This window comes from Mus caroli, unplaced genomic scaffold, assembly GCF_978045245.1.
Source record: "Mus caroli unplaced genomic scaffold, Mus_caroli_1 scaffold_8, whole genome shotgun sequence".
Classification (NCBI taxonomy): Eukaryota; Metazoa; Chordata; class Mammalia; order Rodentia; family Muridae; genus Mus; species Mus caroli.
Genome location: NW_028227263.1, coordinates 3357441 through 3377444, shown reverse-complemented (window position 1 = coordinate 3377444; position 20004 = coordinate 3357441). Strand labels below are relative to the sequence as shown.

At 50.0% G+C, this 20004-nt stretch overlaps 2 protein-coding genes across 16 annotated transcripts in view; one reads left to right on the top strand and one right to left on the bottom strand.

Annotated features, from left to right (window-relative positions):
- The window catches only part of Brsk2 (BR serine/threonine kinase 2), a 52050-nt gene extending 46171 nt beyond the window's left edge, over positions 1–5879 (top strand). For 3 of the 12 annotated variants that reach the window (XM_021166176.3, XM_029480026.2, XM_029480032.2), the window contains 4 exons: positions 39–219; positions 296–385; positions 2482–2529; positions 3699–5879. In XM_021166176.3, the coding sequence (XP_021021835.1) occupies positions 39–219; positions 296–385; positions 2482–2529; positions 3699–3868 (489 nt within the window). In that variant the 3' untranslated portion in view covers positions 3869–5879. Of the gene's footprint in view, positions 1–38; positions 220–295; positions 386–582; positions 678–2481; positions 2530–3698 lie in introns of all 12 variants that reach the window. The other 9 variants (XR_015047788.1, XR_015047786.1, XM_021166180.3 and 6 more) reach the window with 6 other exon arrangements.
- A 4342-nt stretch (positions 5880–10221) lies between these two features.
- The window catches only part of Mob2 (MOB kinase activator 2), a 48730-nt gene continuing 38947 nt past the window's right edge, over positions 10222–20004 (bottom strand). For 3 of the 4 annotated variants that reach the window (XM_021167434.3, XM_021167435.3, XM_029479463.2), the window contains exons 2-5: positions 18046–18206; positions 17780–17873; positions 11930–12054; positions 10222–11253 (exon numbers count right to left, since the gene is read on the bottom strand). In XM_021167434.3, the coding sequence (XP_021023093.1) occupies positions 10943–11253; positions 11930–12054; positions 17780–17873; positions 18046–18206 (691 nt within the window). In that variant the 3' untranslated portion in view covers positions 10222–10942. The remainder of the gene's footprint in view (positions 11254–11929; positions 12055–17779; positions 17874–18045; positions 18207–20004) is intronic. The other variant, XM_029479464.2, reaches the window with a different exon arrangement.

Below are 20004 nucleotides of genomic sequence, written 5' to 3'. Positions count from 1 at the left end.
GGTAGGCTGCTCTCACATCCAACCTGTACACACTGCAGATCCCCAGCCTCAGCCACAGCGTTATTTCCCAGACAAGCTTCAGGGCTGAATACAAGGCCACAGGGGGCCCAGCAGTGTTCCAGAAGCCGGTCAAGTTCCAGGTGGACATCACCTACACTGAGGGCGGAGAGGCCCAGAAGGAGAATGGCATCTACTCAGTCACATTCACTTTACTCTCAGGTAAGCCAACCCACTTGGTGGCTGTGTTTGACTCTCACTGGTGTTCCCAGTGTCCTGACAGCCAGTCTTCCCCCAGGCCCCAGTCGCCGCTTCAAGAGGGTGGTGGAGACCATCCAGGCCCAGCTGTTAAGCACCCATGACCAGCCATCAGCCCAGCACCTGTCAGGTGAGGCGGGGGCTCAGCACAGCGCCTGTGGCTAGTGCTGCTTGGATGGGAGGTATGAAAACTGACATGGCCTCCTACTGTGACGGATGGATGCCCACCTCCCTGCCCTGAGCAGTGCTGCACCCCTCAGGGAGCAGGGCCCCTCCCCGGGCATGGTGGGCTGCATCACACTGAAAGGCACCTCTTGTCCACCGTAGAACCACCCCCGCCAGCGCCAGGACTAAGCTGGGGTGCTGGGCTTAAGGGCCAGAAGGTGGCCACCAGCTACGAGAGTAGCCTCTGACGCTGGCAGGTAAGGTGTCCGGCCTGCTGCCGGGGAAGGGAGGGGCTGCGGGCAGGGCCTCCTGCAAGAGCCAGGCTTGTCCTAAGAGGGGCACCCTGTGCCCACTCATCTGGCCTGGCTCCAGACAGGCCTATAGGGTCAGCACCTAGGCAGCTAGACATGAGGGCAGCCTGAGTAGGCTCTGGGAGCAGGGCCCAAGGCCCTGACCCTTGGGGCTCCCCTTGTAGCACTCTACAAGCACTGGGGCTCCCTTCCTCAATGCCACTGACCAGCAGAGCTTTGCCTTAAGCAGGATGGGATCTGAGGTTCTAGTCCCAGTAGGGTGCTCAAGAAAGGCACCTGGGCTGCTGGTAGTTATGGGAGAAAGGAGTACCTGTGTGTCTGGCCCTATGCATAGGTACACACATGGGACATGTATGTCAGAGTTTAGCTAGGATATAGTCTGTATAGCAATGGGACAGGCTGATGGTATATGGCATGGGACTGCTTAGGCACTTGAGAAGTCTAGATGAGATGGGATGTGGCTCAGGGCCAGCTTCTCTGAGCCCTAGTCTCACCTTGTCTCCATAGCTGGGGCTGTTAGGGTCCCTTGTGTGTATGTAGATTCTTTCCACCTGCTCCTCATCCCATTCCATCCTCATTTCATTGCCTGTGGATGTGCTCCCACCATGAGCCTCGTCATCCTCTGGCAGGTGGGGCTGGAGCCCTCAGCAGCCCTGGGCTCATTTAGCTACCCACTCTGCTTGGAAGAAAGCGAGCAAGCAGGGCCAGGTGCCCCTGGGGGCACTGTACTCAGTCAACCTTGCTTTTCTGGGGCTTTAGGCCTCCGTCTTGGAAAGAGGAAAACAGCCTGGGGAACAGCAGCAGTAGTGGGAAACCGAGGACAAGGAATGACAGGCAGAGGCAGGCCAGAACTATTAATGCAAGGAAAGCCAAGGTCTCTAGCACACTGCTGGGGTTCTGCTCATGGTGACCAATCAGACACTGCAGCCCTCCTGTACTCCTGAATATTGGACAGCTCTCCATGCCCTATGCTATGAGATGGTCTACCATACCCCCCACCCAGTGCCACGTCCCAGGTGTTACAGGTGTGGCCTGTACACAGGACCCACCCACCAGTTCTACTCAGTTAACCGTCAGTACTGGCGCCTACCCTTGAGACTGTTGGGTTCCCAACCATTCTTGAATCTCGGCCTGTCCCCCTGATGCCCTCTCATTGTGTCTCTGTGTCCTGGGCCCTTGTCCAATGAGCTTGGCTTCAAAGACCCTGCTGGAGGTAGACAGAAGTATGGACTTCCAGCACAGTGGGAGAGACAGGGGTGTATGGAAGCCAGTGGGTTTGCAGGCATGGTATAGGTGGCCTGCTAAACTATGCCAAAGCAAGAGTTTATCCAGCTCAGGGAAGACAGGCCCACCAGGAAAAACGGTCAAATCCAGTCTTCTGGCTTTGGCTATTGGAGCATGACCTGCTGTCTACCTTGCTCCCACTCAGCTGTAGTCATAGGCTTCTTCTGACCTAGACCTTAGCTCTCAGCTCTGCCTCTTCCAAACTCTCCCCTTCCCTGGGCCTGCCTGTACCATCACCCTGTCTCCAGGCTCAGCTCCTCTTTCCCAGCCAGTCAATATTCTTGGGCCCTGCCTACTCCTAGCCCCTCTCCTCTATGAGCTCTTTGGACTCTGGCCACTCCTGGATCAGCCCTCTCAGGACCTTGCTCCTTCCCAGCCTGGCTGGCTACAGGTTGCCAGCTAGCCCCAGGTAGCAGGTGGGCAGCCTGTTCACTCTCTCCCTCCCTCTTTCCATTCTGTGCTCCAGACACCACTAACTGTATGGAAGTGATGACGGGGCGGCTTTCCAAATGTGGTAAGAACTCCTCATGCTCACTTGGCCCCTAGCCTGCCAACTCCACTGTGTGCCCACAGCCTACCCTGACCAGTGCTATCCCACTGTCCCTGGGATGTCCTGGGTCCCCTGTGTATGCACAGGCATTGGACTACCCACCACCCCTGGGCTCCATCTTCTGCCAAGAGTAGTCTTAACTACTCACTTCCTGGTCCCCATCTCTACAATCAGGCTAGGCAGAGGAAGGACTTAAACTCTCAGAGCAGGAAAAGGCCCTTGTGCTTGAAGCCAATAAAGGTTCTACATGTAGCACTGCCCTGGAGGGCAAGGTGGACACTTGTCCACAGACCATGCCAGTCAGAAGAGAGGTATGCAGCCCTGGGCTTATTCTGAGGTCAGGTGAGGGAATGGAATTGGAAGTATCCAATTGGCCCAGCTGGGTAATAAGCACAGGCCCAGGAGGGTGGAGGGTCACCCATTACTTCTGCCCTCCAGGACCAGAAGTCCAGCTGTGGCTGCCTGTCCCCAGCTCCCTGCCTGCCTACCCACCATTAATCCTGTCTGTCTGCTGCTGAACTGTCTGTGCTAGCCAGGGCAGGGGTCTCCCTGTATGCTGCTGGTCACTGGCTCTGGCCACCCTTTCCAAGAGCAATCATTACTCATAAAGCAGTAGCCAACCCCAGGGTCCAACTCAGGCCTGATCTTTCTATTGCTCTTTCTACACCTTGGGTTGGCCAGCTCATGTGACCCCGACACTTGGGAAGGGAGGCCCAGGACTTCTGGGGCCACACTGGGTGAGGGAGGAATCTCACTGCCTGTCCTGGGCCTCAGTTCTCAGAAGCAGCCCTCATGTCCCATGCCACTTTGGAGGTATGGAGTTCAAGGGTCTATCCCACAGCAACAGCCCCTCCCACTGCATTGCTCCTGGCACTAGGGACCCCACTGGCCGCCTGCCCAACCTGCTTGCTACCCGCCTGTCCTTGCTCTGCCATTCCATCTGACTTCATCTCGTTGGGTTTTTCTTTCTCTTGTCAAGGCTCCTTCGTTCATTTGTTTGTTCTTTCTCTCCTTCTCTCCTTCTCTCCCCTTGCCCCCCCTTTTTTTTCTTTTCTCTCTTTTTGTCTTCTGTTCTGTGTACCCAGGCACCCCATTGAGTAACTTCTTTGACGTAATTAAACAACTTTTTTCAGACGAGAAGAACGGGCAGGCGGCCCAGGCCCCCAGCACACCCGCCAAGCGGAGTGCCCACGCCCCCCTGGGTGACTCCGCGGCCGCTGGCCCTGGAGGGGACACCGAGTACCCGATGGGCAAGGACATGGCCAAGATGGGGCCGCCCGCCGCCCGCCGTGAGCAGCCTTAGACACTAGTCCCTCCCCAGCACAGCACAGCACAGCACAACACAGCACTGACTGTGGCCTTCTGCCGCCCTGTGTGGACAAGGCCCCACCTGCCTGCCCAGACCTTGTCTCAAGCCTGGGAGGAAAGTAGAGTGGCCAGGGCGCGGCCCGCAGGCTGGGCTGCTGGGCTTGCTCTCTTTTCTCTCTTGCGGTCTCTGTCTCTGCCTGTCTCTGACAGCATCGCTTGTTTCCGCTCTGATACCAGGAATTATCCCGAAAAGTTAACATGTCACCTCCACGAGGCCATCCTCTGTGCTGCGTGTGGACACTGGCTGACCGAAGGCAGCTGCTGCGGACCACCCTCCTGCTGCTGCTGCTGCTGGGCAGAGAGGCTAGCCCACTGTCCACCACCTCTGCCTATCCCCTGGCAGCTCCGCATGGCCCAAGGGAGGAGGGCCTGCCGCCCAGGGGTTCCTCTTCTCGCCCAGCCACCCTGGATCCCAGTGACCAGATCCTCAGCAGGGACAACCTGTCCACCATCTTCCAGGGTAGGGGACCATGGTGGGTGAAGCAGTGGGAATGGATTGTCCTCCACGCCGCATCTGGAGGCCTCCTGGGCCACTCACCTCGCCTTTTCCACATGTTGGCCTCGCAGGGCCACCTCTTCTCATCTGCATCCATTGCTCCACCTTGCCAGGCTGCAGAGCTCCAGCTGTGATGGTTCTCATGGGCTGAAGTGGAGATAAAAGACCTGGGTGCTCCAGAGCTGCCAGGGAGCTGGGCTGAGACCAGTATTATTTATTTGCTGTTTTAATTTATTGAGTTTCTTTATGTCTCTGTTCTCTGTTCAGGGAAGGAGGAGTAGCAGCAGCAGCACCCTCCTGCCGTCTGTCTGTCTGTTTGTTCTGTCTGTCTGACTTGGGCAGGGTGGGTCCAGAGCCCAGGTTCCCTCTGAGGACAGAGCCGTTGTGGGGCTGGGGACAGTGGAGAGCCAGCCAGTGGATGCAGCACTGGCAAGCTACTGTAAACTTTAAAAGAATTCCTGCAAGATATTTTTATAAACTTTCTTTTCTTGGTTGTTTTTGGAAAAGGGTGTGGGGTGGGGCCGCTGGGGCAGAGCTAGAGTTTGTGTTTCGGCTCCTTGCTCTTGGCTATTTCTATACACATATACATATATATATATATATATATTTAAAGAACAATGTGGTTAGCTCTGTCCCGGGTTGTTTTATTACTACTTAGCAGCAGCTCCAGTTCCACACGAGAGCTCAGGATCCAGGGCGTCAGCCTGCACTGGTCAGCTGTGCCTGCTGCCCAGAAGCACTGCCCAGTACTTCTCTGCTGCATCAGGCTGAGGCTGATCTTGGTTTGGTGTCTGATTGAGAAGGGGTAGAAGGCCCTGAGCTGGCACCCTACTCACACACAGGATGGCAGCAGTACCTCGGTTTGTTTTTTGTTTTTTTTTTTTTTAAATTAAAATTAAAAAGTTTAAAAAAAAATCAAAGCCAGAAATGGAGTTAGCAGAGTGCTCTGCAGTGGGTTCCTCTTGGAGGTGGCGAGGGCAAGGGGCCCACACCACTGCCTGCTGCCCACCAAAGCCCACATCACTTCCCTCATCTTCAGCTTTTGTCTGTGTTCCGTTCTGTCTGGCTGAGCCAGTCCCTCCCAGCTGGCCCAAGGTGCCCGGCATAGCAGCAGGAGGGGCTGGGGGCAGGTTTCATGCATGCCTTTGCTCTTCCCCTCATGTACAGATTTTAATGCTTCTATTACATTCAACCACCACAGGCTGGGATTTCTATACATAGAACAAAATCAAACACCTGTAACAACAGCAAAGCCACGCAGTACAAGTGGGAAGGGGCATATCTACGGTGTCAGGATACTGAAAGCAATACCTCTCGTTAGCCTTCCTCTTTTGTACTTTGGACACATGCGGATTCGCAGACATCACAAAAAATGGACAAGCCCCATCTGGTGTAACCCCTGTCAAATAACTGTGAGCAACTTCAGTTCTGGAACAATAAATTCCTTCCATAAAGACACATGACGCAAGGTTTCCGTCCGGGTTGGGTGGGCATGGGAAATGGCACAGGATATCTAGAAGTGACTTGTGTCACCAACTGTACCTGTCTGGGCTGTGCCCCTGGGTGAGGATCCATGTGTTAGGGTCTGTTAATCAGGGAGGGCTGTTTCTCTAGGCTGTCTTTCATCAGGGGTGGGCTTCTAGTGAGAACCAGGGATAGGGAAAGAACAGTCTAGAGACACTGGCTGGCAGAGCTCTGCTAAGATAGGAATGAGTGTGCTGTTTTCTTCACGGTAGCTCTATCACCCCAGATATGCTTGGAGTCACCTAGCACTCAGACTTTCTCCCCAAGAGTCCCTAACACACTACCTGTGACTCCAGCTAGCTGCCCTGGCCTTATCGCCACCTCTTTGCTGCGATTACATGGAAGACATGTCTTAAATGCCAAGAGTCGGAAGCCAGACAGTCCTTAGGAGTCTGATCAAAGTGCTCAGTCTGTGAAGCTATGCATTTTTCTTGGTGGCAGTACTGTACTAGATGGCACACTGACAGTGGGAGGCTGACGGTTCTCTATGGTGGACACTGCCGTGCACTGTGGGAGTTCATAGCACACCTGGCCTCTGCATAGAAGATGCCAGCTGTCTTCCACCTTGTTGGGGGCAGCCAAATGCTCTCCAACACTACCATGTGTCTCCTGAGAGTAGAGTGGTCCCAAATGCAGTCCTGCCTTGGAGCTAAGGCTTAGTTAACACACAGTCTTGTCAGAGAAGCCTAAGAGCCTTCCTTCTGCCTAGCTTCATTGTGAGCCAAGGGGGATAGCTCTGCAGACTCAAGCTCAAAACAAGAAGTGATGAGCTAGGGTCACCCTTGCTAAATTCTAAATGTCACTGTGCCCTCCAAGAAGTGAGATACCCAGAAGGCACTTAGCGTGGACAAGGGACCAAGCTCCTAATTGCAGCTTTTCAGTTAACTACTGCTTGAAATACAGGTTTAGGCAAGGACTTGACCCCAAAGGTGCCTGATTCTCTGGGTCTGGGGCTCAGGATGCTAAGATATCTTCCTGTAGTCCTGAATCTGCTTTGCTGAGTATAGCAACCCACTCCCACCCAATCTTCCTCCATCTGGCCCACTGGCTATTGAGTCTACAATCAGGCTTAGTGGGCACTGAGACGCGCTTACTTCACAGGCCTGGCAGCTTCCCACATGTACACTGTTGCACCTCTAAGGCTCAGAAAGGATTCATCTACAGTCCCACTCCTGACACTAAGCTGTCTTGATTGCACATAAGTCGAAGCAATCTCAGCCTGTTATTCATATAAAAAATAAAGAAATGATGCACCAGACGTGGCCTTGTGCCATTCACACTGAGTAGTAAACCCTTGTCTGCACATTAATCTAATGCAATTAAAATAAGAACTACTAAAATATAAAAGTCCTCCAGAGGTTAGGACTAAACTTGATTGGCATAGAAGTAAGTATGTGGGCAGGAATGAAGTAATGGATGCTTCCTACCCTGGGTGATGAAGCATAGTCTGGTACCCTCAGATGTGGAAAAACCCAACCTCTAACCTAATGAGCCATCCCAGGCTTCATGGTACCTTCTAAGAGCAGAATGGCACAATTCCTTGGAGGGTGGGGCCTCAAACCCTTCAGGTCAACTATAGGGTTGGCTGTTGTACACTCCTACCGACACCTTAATTCTGGCTCATTATGGACAGCCAACCTGGCTGATGGCTCCTTAAGTGTCTCATTCTCCTGAGGCTCAATGCCCATCCTCCACCGACACCACTACCCATAAGCCCAAGTCTCCTGGTGTAGTTTAAAAAAAAAAAAAGGGTAGGTGGAGCCTTCAGAATGACGAGGGAGGAGTATTCCTACCTGGGGAGGCCATCCTGGAGCTCCTGAGGCCCCATTATCCTTTTGCTCATGGCCTTGCCTCTGCCTTCCAAACAGAAGTTCCAGGTTGAGTCCCCATGTTGTTGTTTCTAGTTCTCCTGGCTGATGCCCCTCCCACTGCTATGGACACTGTTCACTAAGGGCCTGGGTCACGTCCATGTTCATATCAGCTTTTATAACCTTCATTCCACCTGCAACTTTATGTCCTGTCAGTGCTAAGTAACAGTCACAGGTTCCAGGGTAAGGACCTGGGCATGTTAGATGTGAGAGGCATTATTCTATCTCAGTCTGCCCATGGATCCCATCCCATAAGCAAACTACTGACGTCCCAATGTCTCAACCTAGCATAGTATCAAACCAGGCCTCTTACCTCACCTTGCTAGTCAGAAGCCTCAAATTGCATCCTCCAAGTCAAAGGGGAGTGTTGGACGTTATCCATTCTAGGAGTACCCTTCCCACACTGGTAGGCCAATGAGCCAGACAAGGTCAGAAGCTTCCAAGCACAGGACAAACAGGAAGCCAGTGGCAGGCATCTTCTATGGCTCAGGGTTCTAGCCCTGTGCCCTGCCCTGTTTGTAGGAAAAGTAGCATCCACTACTGATCTAGTTAGCTTTCCACCGGAAACCTCCCTGCCTCAAAAGACCTTGTTTCATCCCTGTTTCATCAGGGCTTCTGGTGAGATTCAAGAGCCTTCTCCAACTCCTGTGTTTCTCATAGGACTCAATCCCTAAGACAAACAAGTCCTTCACACATCTATGCTCTACTTTCAACTTTTAATTAAGAGGGCTGACAAAAGGTGTCAGTTACTGCTAAACAGGCCAGGTTAGCCTTTCTGCCTTGCTGAGGTCCAAACAAAGGGCTACATAGGTTCATCTGGTCTCTGTCTCTGGAGCACATTTTTCTAACAGCAAAACTGTGTCATTCACACAGCCTGGGTGCTCCCCAGTGTTAGCTCCCTGATGGTCTAGAGCTCTTCATGGACCTATTCCATGTACAGAAAAGACCACCACAGCAGGGACAAGGAGCAGTAGGGAGCCATCCATGTGGTGGCATGCACAACTGCTATGTATACCTTGGCTCATAGAAGCTGGATCCCAGCATACAACCTGGGAGGTGGTAGTCCTAACTAGATACCTACTCCTTCATGGACAGCTTTCCAAAGGTTCTGACGCCACCATGTGCTTATAGGTCCTACAACTCCTTCCTATGAGACCACATATCAGAAGCAGCAGCAGCAGCACCACCACCACGCCTGACCACCAAGGAAAGGTGGAGACACACCACTTCACTTAGATTGTTTCAGGCTCCACACAGAGGCTAGCCATGGCCTCTGCACTGGGGATCGTCCCTTCCACTAGGTGGCCAGAACTATGGTTCCCTGAGGGGTTCTGCCTAGAATTCAGCTCCTGTACTTGGGAGCTGAGAAGGCGGTATCACTGAGCCAACCTGTCCCTTTGCTAGATATCTGTAACTCTGTTCCTGCTGTCCCTTGGCCCCAGAACTCCCCACTGGCACATCTAGCAAGCTGAGGTCCCACCACAGGTTCCTATAGCAGTCCCAGACATACAGTTCCATGGGAATCCTGTGGCTTCTATTTAAGGGGTCTATGCTGAGACAAGAGATATGGGAAGAGGCTCAGGCACTCTGGTGGGTTCCACTCCCAGGAACTGAGACAAAAACTTGGAGTTGATCCAGGGATTTTGGATTTTGTTTGTTTGACAAGAGCTCTCTGTGTAGCCCTCAGCTGGCCTCAAACTCATAATCTTCCTGCCTCGGTTTCAGAAGGACTGCTATGGAGGAGCAGTAGGACCAGGCTGAGAAGACTCCATGTACCCTGGAATTCTCTGGTAAATTAGAGGGACAAATGGCCACTGAAAATGTCAGAAGGCAGGTGGGTTTAGTCCAGGTGTTAACAGAAAAGCCTCCAGGCCCAAGTACAGTTTTTGTTGTTGTTTCGTTTTGTTTTGTTTTAAGGCCCAGTAGCCACAAATGCATTGCACAAGCTAAGCCAGAAGGCCAGGCAAACACCAAACTCTAGGAGGGTCCATCCCACAATTTAAAGGGAACCTGTTAGGGGGTGCTGAGCATCCCAAGAATCGACCAGCAGAGCCGCTGGTGCCAGTTGGCAGGCATAGCAAGCAGGTTGCCAGGATCCAAAGATCTGAGTTTGCCATCTGTGAAGACCAAGCCATAGCCATGCCTGGCTCCATTCTTTCCCTACTTGGGTACCAGGCCAGCTCCAGTCTTGGGCTTAGGTCCCATAACCCACCTAGGCAGCAGGTTGCCTGCTCCTAGGCTCCCAATGTTGAGCCAATTCTACAGGTCTGAAGACCTCCATCTCCACTCAAGGAGGTAGAGCCAGTGAGGATCAGGTTATGGCGCTTGAACCCGTCCCTACCCAGAAACCACAAGGAAGACTCAGAATAATATGAAATAGCAGGCTGAGAGGACATAGGCTCTGACCTGAGAGAATTTTTTATTATGTCTGAACAGATGAACTAAAGCAGATTCTGCCTTTCACTGATAGCCCTGTCTCCACACAGGGCCTCAGCCAGGTCCTGGGCTGCCCTGGCCCCTACGCACAATTGGGGCCTCCTTGGGCACTGAGGAGGCAGCAAGAAGGGGTAATAGGAGCAAGCAGCAGGTGTGGGCCCTCCTGGGTCACCCCAGGCAGACTTCTCTACCCCAGGGACTCTGAGCCAAGATCCAGGCAAGAGCTAGGGAGGAAAGCTGCAGGGCAGGCCTCTGTAAGAGCCCATCCCCAAAGCACAGCAGAACTCCAGATCTGCAGGGCAAGCCCCATAAGGGGGAGACACCTCTCACAAGGTGCTCCATTCAAAGCCGCAGAGCTCCCCCCCGCCCCGGGAAGGGGGGGAAGGCAAGAGCCACATGGAAGACCCAAGAAAGGAAAACCCCACAGAAGAAAAATCAAAACATCAGTCCAATAAATGTTTGTTGAATGAATGAATGACTCCAAAGGCTCTTCACTACAAACAGCACTCATCCATCCAACAGGGAAGTCAGGAAACACGCCTTGACTCCAGCGGCATCCATGAAGCCCACACTCTGAGCAGCCCGGGGCCCTCAGACCTTGCCACCAGCACGCCCGGGCATGTGTGCGCACACACAGACACACAGTTGTCTTTTTGCACATGTGCACCCATCTTGCCCTGGAGACTCATCTCTCCTTCACGTGGTTCTGTGCTCCAGAAGCTCCACTGCTGGCCCCATCCCCAGTGGCACCACTGTTACCCGGGCTGCTGCACAGCACCTCAGTGAGGTCGTCCATGACAGCGGTTTCTTTGGGGTCAAGCAGGTTGAACTCTCTGGCAAAGAGGATGAAATGCACGTACAGTGTGTTCAAGTGTCCATGCAGCTCAAGGGCCAGGGTCTCCTTGAAGTGGGCCCAGTAGATGTGGCCCAACACGTGAAACAGATACTTGCAGATCTTCTTCACCAAGGACTCGAAGGAGCTGGGGAATTCTCTGCCTAGGGGGAAGCCACATGTCACAGACCTGCAAGGAGGCCAGGCTCCTACAACTAGGCTTCTCTGGATTGGCCTCAAGAGCTCACAATTGCTACCACCCCCCCCCACAGAGTTCCCAGAAACCTGTCCCCCAGGGTGGCATCTGCCTAGAGAAACAGGTGCTAGCTGAGCCATGGTAGCCACCTGCATAGCAAAGAATATGTGGTGGGCACTCAGGCTCCATATGCTTCCTCCAGCAGACACCCAGGGTATCTGCAGACCAGGTTGGGGGCAGTAACAAGTACATGGGAATTCCTGTAAGCCAGTGCTGGCCCCTTGACTGTTCAGGATGAGTTTTTCACCCCCATCAGGACCTTGACAGGTCTGGAAATACCAACCCCAGGAAGATGGACTGTGATGGCCTCATTGTGCAGAGCTGATAGCAGGGCCAAAGGAGGCCAAATGGTGAGTGAGCCTCCTTTGCAAAGGGAGGCATTTGTCCCCAGCTAGGCTGAACTCTACACGGGAACCTTCCTCCCTCCTTATCCCAGGTCCCCTGTGCTGAGCAGGAGCTAGAATCTTGGAACTGTAGCCCTTCTAGACCCCACTTGAAATCATAACCCAGAGACTCTCTATCCCAGTGCTGAAGAACTTGCTGGTTTTGCATAAGGATTTAAGTACAAGCTGCAAAAGACATACCGTATTTTGTGGGGAACACATCTTCATCAGTTACCAGCTTCTGCACAGAGCTCATGACAAAGTCAACATACTGGGGGGCAGTGCACTTGACCTTCTTCCCCCGCTCATCATACCAGTAGTATTGTCTGTAGGGACAGAGACTTTGGTCAGGGTGTCAACCCTGCCAAATACCCACCCCAGTGTAGGCTCCCACATATATAGCAAAACTCAAAGGCAGTGGCAACTGGGTGTGGTGAGCTATGTACAATTGATCCAATGGGACAAAGTGCTCAGAACAGTATCTAAGGAGAGCAAGGGCCTCTTGTACAGGTAGCCCAATGTGACACATTCACTGCATAGTTCTGCATATTTTATTTCTTTTAAATAAATCCATACCTTTTATAATTAATTGGGTACAGGTTATTTGTCTAGGAGGTGGCCTGCGACTGGGCAGAGTCTAGAACCTTGGCAGTACCCAATTCCCAGAATTAGAAGCCATACTGTCCCCATGGGGAATAGTAGATGCTTGCAGTCAAGTGACTTGACCCCTAGAGGCCCACCCCAAACTCTTTAGACTATTCATGAGGTTGCCAGTTCTTGTGTGACTGCCAGTTCTGAGAAGACCCGCATCAGGGATGGGGAGATACTAGATGTACAGAGCTCCTGGGTCTTAACCACGTACAGTATCATAGTCACTCTGTGTTCTGTCAAGAAGAGCTAGTGCTGCCCTGATGCACTGCCTGCTGTTCTCTCAGCCATCTCCTTGGGAGATCTTAGATTAAACAATCTGGGGCCTCTCACAAACCTCTGGTATCTGGACATGCTGTGGAGATGTCACACCACGTAGGAATTCTAGACTCAGGGCACAGCATGCTCCCCAAGCTCCTGCTGAGGGCCTGTGATTCTTTCCAATTGGAGACAATTATGGATCATACTGTTACACTTGTCCCCATGGGGGGGGGGTGTCTATATTAATACAAGTTTTCATGTCTCTAAAGCAAAGCCAAGGACGACAGGCTTATGGTCAAAGCAGGTCTGTGCATCATTTCATAAGAACATGTCAAAGTTCTCTCGTATGCTGTGCCACTTGTATCTCACAAGCATGGCGTGCTCCCAGTACCTAGTGTTCTACAGTGCCAGTGTGGGCTTCGTTTTCTTTAAAACTCCAGTGTTACCTGTCACTGCAGCAACTGGTCCTTCCCTATTCTTGTTGGTCAAGCCACTGCTTGCATGCTGCTGCCCTGAGTTCCCTGTATGTCCTGGATAGTAGCTCTTGTGCCACAGGTGCCTCCCAGATGTCTCCTCGTAGTTTGTGTTTGATCTTTCATCTCAGTTGGCTGAGTTCTGCTCATGAGTGGGCCACTCCTTTTGTGTAATGTCCACCAGCCTAATACTAGGTCACAAAGATCTCCTGTCCTCTAAAGCTGTTGTATTTTCCCATTTCTGTATCAGGGAGAGAATTAAAGTTGTGGTACTTTTCCTTTCCTCTGTGTAATATTACATTCACAGAAACAGTTGTTGGAAAACTGTCCTTTTCTACACTCAGTTTCATTGGTCACTTCATCAAAAATCAAAGGACTATGCTTCTGGGTTTCCTTCTAGATTCTGCTCTGACCCACTAACCTCTGTCTCACATTTGGTCAACACCACACTTCTTGTTACTGTGTTTAACAATTTATCTTCAAACTGTGGGCCTCCTCCAGATGTACTGTTGTTGTGGCTACTCCTGCTGCCCATTTCATGTAAATTCCAAAACACAATAGTTAGTAGTTAATAGCTCTGATGGAGTTTTTTAACTGAGATTCAACAGATTCACAACCAGATTAACAAACCAGATTCACTCAGTGTAGATTTGTATGTTAAACTGTTGTTTTTCAATCCATGAACAGTGTGGCCTGTGTTTGTATACTGTCTTTGACTCTCCATCCTAGGTGTCTAAGAAACAAAGCTGTGTGAATGTGGTCTATAACTAAGTATTTTCTTGCCTCTGGAGCTACTGTAAATGGTCCTGATTATTAGTTAGACTTTCAGTCACACAGCTAGCACACACACCTGATTGTTCTCACAGCTGTGCTTGCTGCTGGCTTTTCCTCTCTGACACGGACTCCTCTCCTCTCCCTGTCTTACTGAACTGGATGAGCCTTCTTCACCAAACAACGGTTGATTTCATGCTGAGACAGCTGGAGAGGATCCTGAAGTTTCCTACCTACCTTGGTAACATCTGTTAGAGCCATAGGGAACTGTTGCACTTTCTTATGTTCATAATTCCTACCTTCTGTCTCATCTTTGTGTTTTGCTAAAGCTTATCAACTTTATTGTTCTTTCCAAGCAAGCACGTTATTTTCCTTACAATTTCTAAAATTCAACTTGAGTGACTTCTACTCTTATGATTTCCTTTCTTATGTCTACTTAGGGTGGTTTTACTCTTGCTCTGTCTGAGGTCTCTGTTTAAAATGTGCACTTGGTGCTGTAAACTGCTCTCACCACCTTGCTGTAGCTACAGCCCACAAATTCTCTTCTCTTCTCTCCTCTCCTCTTCTCTCCCTTCCTCCCTTCCCCCATCTCTCTCTTTCATTCTTTTCCCATTTTCTTAGATAGGTTTTCTCTGTAGCTAGGACTGGCCTCAAACTCACAGCAATTCTCCTGCCTCAACTTCCCAAATGCTGGGATTAAAGATGTGAACTACCAACTACCACACTTGGCTGTATTTGAAACTTTGCGTTTCTACTTATATTTAGTTCAACAAGCTTCCAATTGCCCTTGAGATTGTTTTTCACTGACCTATAGATTATTCAGGAAATGTGCTAGTTCCAAAGTGTTTGGAAATTGTTCTGTTATTTCTCTGACACTGATTCCCAGTATAACTCCACAATGATCAGATAACTTAATATGACTTTAAAGGTTGTCAAGGGCTCTTCTGGGAGCTGGGACAGCATCTTGTTTGGTGAGCACTCCTTATGAAGTTGAAAATAAGGTTCACTTTGCTACTGGAATGGAATGTCCTTAACTGGCACCTCAGCCTCTTTCCCCTTCCTCTTCCTTCCCCCTGCAGCTGGTGGTTTGCTTTGTGCAGCTCTGCCATCTGGCATACAGGCACTGAGGAACACCACTGGCCTGATGACCAGCTCTTCCCAATTTACAGCTTCCTTCTGCAACCTGGCTGATTTTGAGTCTCTATTGCTATGAACACAGATACTTCAGCTTTCATTTGGTAGTGTTTTCTATGTTTGTCATCTTCTACTGTTAACTTTCCCACTTTATTTAAAGTGCCACTATGAGCCAGGAGCAGGTGGGTGGAGTATACCTGTGATCTCAGCTACTTGGCAGATGAAGACAGGAGAGTGCCAGCTCTAGGTCAGCTTGGACAACATGGCAGAATTCTGTCTCTTATAAAACTTTATACAGGGCAGGCCATATGGCTTGGTAGCAAAGCATAAATCAATCAGTCAACCAACCAATCAATCAAAATGAATACTTTGGTGTATCTAAGTCCCTCAAATCCCTAAAATGAACCCTTACAAGGTCATGGTATTAGTAAGCGGGCTTCTGGAGGTGACCAAGCCCCAATGACAGTGCCCTTATGACCAGTATCCATGCCTTTCAAAAGGAGCTGCTGAAATGAACCAAAAAGCTCTCCCTCCTCAGACTCCAAACCTGGATCTGAACTTGCAGTCCATGAGATATATATCAGTGCTATCTATTCAGGAGCCTCCATCATGAGCATTACAGCAGTCCTGACAGACAACAATGAGTGTGTTTCTCATAGGGAAGCTCAGATTTAGTTCTACAAGAATATTTTCATGAAAATCTCTTGGAAACTTTCTTGTTCACATTGTGGTTGTCACTGCTGGATTTACATCGCCATTGTTGGTTTTCTGCTTGTTCTGTTTTTAAATCTTTATACGTCTGTGGTCTTGCTGTATTTGGGACTATATCCTCTCCACTTTTTTTTAACTATTCCATTTCAATTTACCCATATGGTTCTGACTGTATGTCTTTGTGTCAATTTTGAAATTGCTTAAAGAATTTCAAAGTACATATTTGGCTCTTCACACTCAAGATTTTGCTCTGAGTTTGGCCATCAGCTGGGGAAAGTCAGTCAGCAACAGAAGTAGACACCACTCCCCTGTCACCACTAATGTTCACATGTCCCTTCTCTGAACTCTGAGAATGTGTCAGACCACAGTCCATTCACTCTCAAGCTACTTCTGAGAGTTCCAAAGAAGAGTCTGTGTTTCTCATGTTGCTGTGTCACACAGCCAAAAAACTGGTTGGAACTCTCCTGCAGTAAGTAGGTCAGACAGCTTGCAGTGGTCCATTCAATTGTGCTCCTGAAGGTAATGGCTGCTGGATGTGGAGTAATATTTTATCCCTGTAGCACCTGAGACATGGGGGTGCTTCCCCAAGGCCCACAGTTCTGCCCTGGATGCCGTGGGGCCTCATTGTGCTTGGCATCGGTGCTATTTCACAGATTAGTCCTTAAGGGTTCACTCAGACCTGCCAATGTAAAGAGATGTCTCTGAGGGACCTATTTGGAGATGTTTCTAAATATGCCTTGGCCCCCTGGATCCCAATGCTAGCCTTTTGAGGTTATCCTGCAGATGCTGCAAGGATGGAAAAGAGACCTAGCCTAGTACAGACCCTCCCTAACCTAGGCAAACCACCAGGACTGGTGCACAGCAAGGAGTTCTGTGGATTTCTGACTAACCCCCTTTTTCTTTTAAAATAGCTTTGAGTTTCCCTTGGTCTAACATGATTCCTGCCAGGGGGTTATAGTAGGAATTAAGTGATACCACAAAGTAAGTGAAAGGCTTGGATGCCCAGGCTCTCCAGCACAAACCATATGCAGGTCTGTACAACACTAGCTCCTATGTATGCTCTTGAGAAAGCGTCTCCCAAACAAAGTCAGGACTAAAAGGCACATGGGAGAAGCCAGGGAGAGTACCATGCTGTTTGACATTGTCTAGACCGTGCAGACACTCTCAAATGCCAACTCAAAATCTGTCATGGTTCCTTCAGGGGCTACACCTTTGTCATACACCCAAGCTTGTTCCCAAAAGCCTGCCCACTTTTGGCAGTGGCAAAATGCCTAGGTGATACCTGACCCCCCTGGAGGAACAGAGCCAGCACTCTGTTCCCCCTACACCGCCAGAAACTGAGCTGTGGCCACTACAGCTATATGAGCAGACCTAGTTAGCTGAGGCAGAAAGACTCCTGTCACCTGCTATATCAGGACTTACAGTGGACTCTTTTTTGTTTGGGGAGAGCTGCATCTACATGAAGGACTGCTTGAGTGTACAATATACTACACCCACACCCACTTCCATGTGCCCATAACATCTTGATGACAAGGAGCCATCATAGACGCTCTTCTGCCTTCTTGGCCACATCCAGCCTTCTGCCAGCACCAGCAATAGTCACTCCTACCATCGACTCAGAGCTGCTGGGAAACATGTGCCACTCAATGGCAGTGAGGGTCCTTGGTGCCCCTGAAGGTATCTGCATTCTACAGCAATGAATGTACACATATACATCAGAAGGGAGCTGTCAGCACTAGACCTGTTCAGAAGTTGTCAATAAGACACCTCTACTAGTAGAATGAACCTGCTCATTTGGCCCTGCTGCTCCTTAGGACACTGAGCACTCTCCAGGCTCAGGACCATTTAAGCATGGCCTCTGGCAGCACCCAGCAGAAACACTCACACTGAGCACCTGGCCTCTCAGATACAGAAAGACTTTGTCTAGCCTGAGATTGTTCAGGAAATCTAACTAGGTAAGAATGTAGTTTGAGAAGCTAGTAGCCCAGACAGCAAGGTCAACCACAGCCCATCCCACACTCCCAGAAAGTGCTATGGCCAGGCTGCTACTCACGTGTTGCACACGGCCATTGTCTGACACGTCTCTCCTGTGCAAAATTCTGAGATTGTGCTATACTGCAGGTTGATGTGGTGAAAAAATGTTGTTGCTGGAAGAGAAGCAAAGGGCCTGTGAGTAATCTCCCCTGCTCCACCTGGTGTGACAGGGAGTGGGTTCACCTGAGTTCAGCCTGTCCATTGACTACTGCTCTGGGGGTGCTTGGAGATGGGGAAGGCTCCCTGCCCTGCAGCTGCTGCCCCCGTCTCCCCACCCGCACGCACTGTTGCTGGCCAGCCACTCGTTGAGGTCGATCTCCCGGGGCAGCACTACCAGCTCCTTGAACTCAAAGTCAGTGATCCTGGACTTGGTGTGCTCCGGCTCCAGGTACACCTTCTTCTCCTCTGTAGCAGGCTTCTTGCCGTTTGGCTTAGCTTTAGACTTTCTGCCAAGAAAGAAAGGAGGGCATGGTCATCATATGTCCCACCTGGGCCCAAACCACAAGGTTCTGAGGAAGGATTCTTGCACATTGGGTAAATTAAGTCAGATGCAGGCAAGGAAAGATGCCACCAAAGGCCAGACTTCTCTGGGCAATTGGGTGGCTATGCTACCATAGGTCAATCCAAATGGTCATGACCCTATAGAAATATCCTGGTGGATGACACTGTGGACCTGTGCTGCAACACATGTGTGACAGCAGGGGGCAGCACCTGATGCCTAAAGCATAAACCTCTTTCAAAATGCTTGAGTTCTGAGGGCCTAAAAAGTACATAAAGCTCTGAGGATGTGAAAGCTTAAAGTTCTGAAGGCCTAAGAAAGTAAGTTAAAATAATTTAAAAAAAGTTTCAGATTTCTTTTCCCATCTATACTATTGCTATACTAAGATTTCAAAGGTTCAGGAAATCTATACTCAACGGTGTGGTGGGGTCTGGGAACTGCTTACCAGCAGGTTGCCAAACAGAGACATTATCCCTATAACACCTAAATAGATTTCTAAAAAGGTGTCCCCTGTGTTTTCTTCCTCTATGATCAAACTAGAGATTACTGACCATGTTGGCCAGAGACTTATTATTAGCTTTGTAAGAGACATGATGCATATTCCAGGAAGGTGTTCTGTTTTTTATGCAGAATGGGGGGATCTTTATATCCTAATTAAGGACCATGGCGCCCCAGATGGCAGACAGGGTCACTGGTAAACTTTACTATAGCAATTATCACAGCCGGCCGTCAGGGACAGTCAAAATACAGAGGGTACATATCCCCACTCTCTCAACCCTTAGGCATGGTAGAAGAAGTGGTCCACAGCTCCTTGCTAATATTACCCCTTTTATTAATCCCACCTCTCTCTCACATCATCTTGTTTTAGACCTTACCTCCACACATCAGCTTTTGAATAATGTTCTGCCTGGCTGCTTTGAAGAATGTTGGTTTTGTGTCCTTCCTGTGTCAAACTTAAGACCACCATTTGTAGCCTCACCCATTGGCTAAAACTCTCTCACCTGGCTGCTCATTAATTGCTCTAAACCAAGTATCACTACCACTCTTATCTCCCCCACCCCTCCAGTATCACAAACTCCTTTAACTCCTCAGAAACATGCTTTGTGGGCACACTGGATCCTTCAGACTACAAAAATATCTTAACCCTCCATAGTACCACGCAGTCGATATGTATGAACATTCACAATGCCTCAATTCTCTGCAGCACTCAAGTTTACTGCTGCCTATCCACTGGCTGGTCTGGGACTTGTGCTCTGGTGTTCCTTTTTTCAAAACTAGGGATGGCACGCAGTACAGAACCCTTGCCAGTTCACAGGAAGGATTCAGGTCCTACTCTTTCTGGCAGTCCTGGGCGTAACCACTAAGTGGTGGGACTGACTACTTCTCTAGCTATTTGCCATCAGTTTTCCTCTAAGTTCATCCAGGATCTCCAACAGGTATCTCAGACCATCCCCACCCTCCAGTACCAAATAGAAATACTGGCCATAGTAATGCCAGTGAGTATCACATTTACTAACAGCAGAGAGAGATGGTCTTTGTCTTTTCCCTAAGGAGGAATACTGCTTTTATGTCAACTAGTTGGGTATAGTAAAAAATAAGATCCAACAACTCCAGAAAGGTCTCTAAAATATAAGAAACAGCTCCATGCCTCAGGCCAGTGGATCGTTGATAGTCCAGGATGGAATCAAACACTACCCTTCTTACCCTACCTTCTTTTCTTAAGACTACTGTCACTCCTTGCCTTA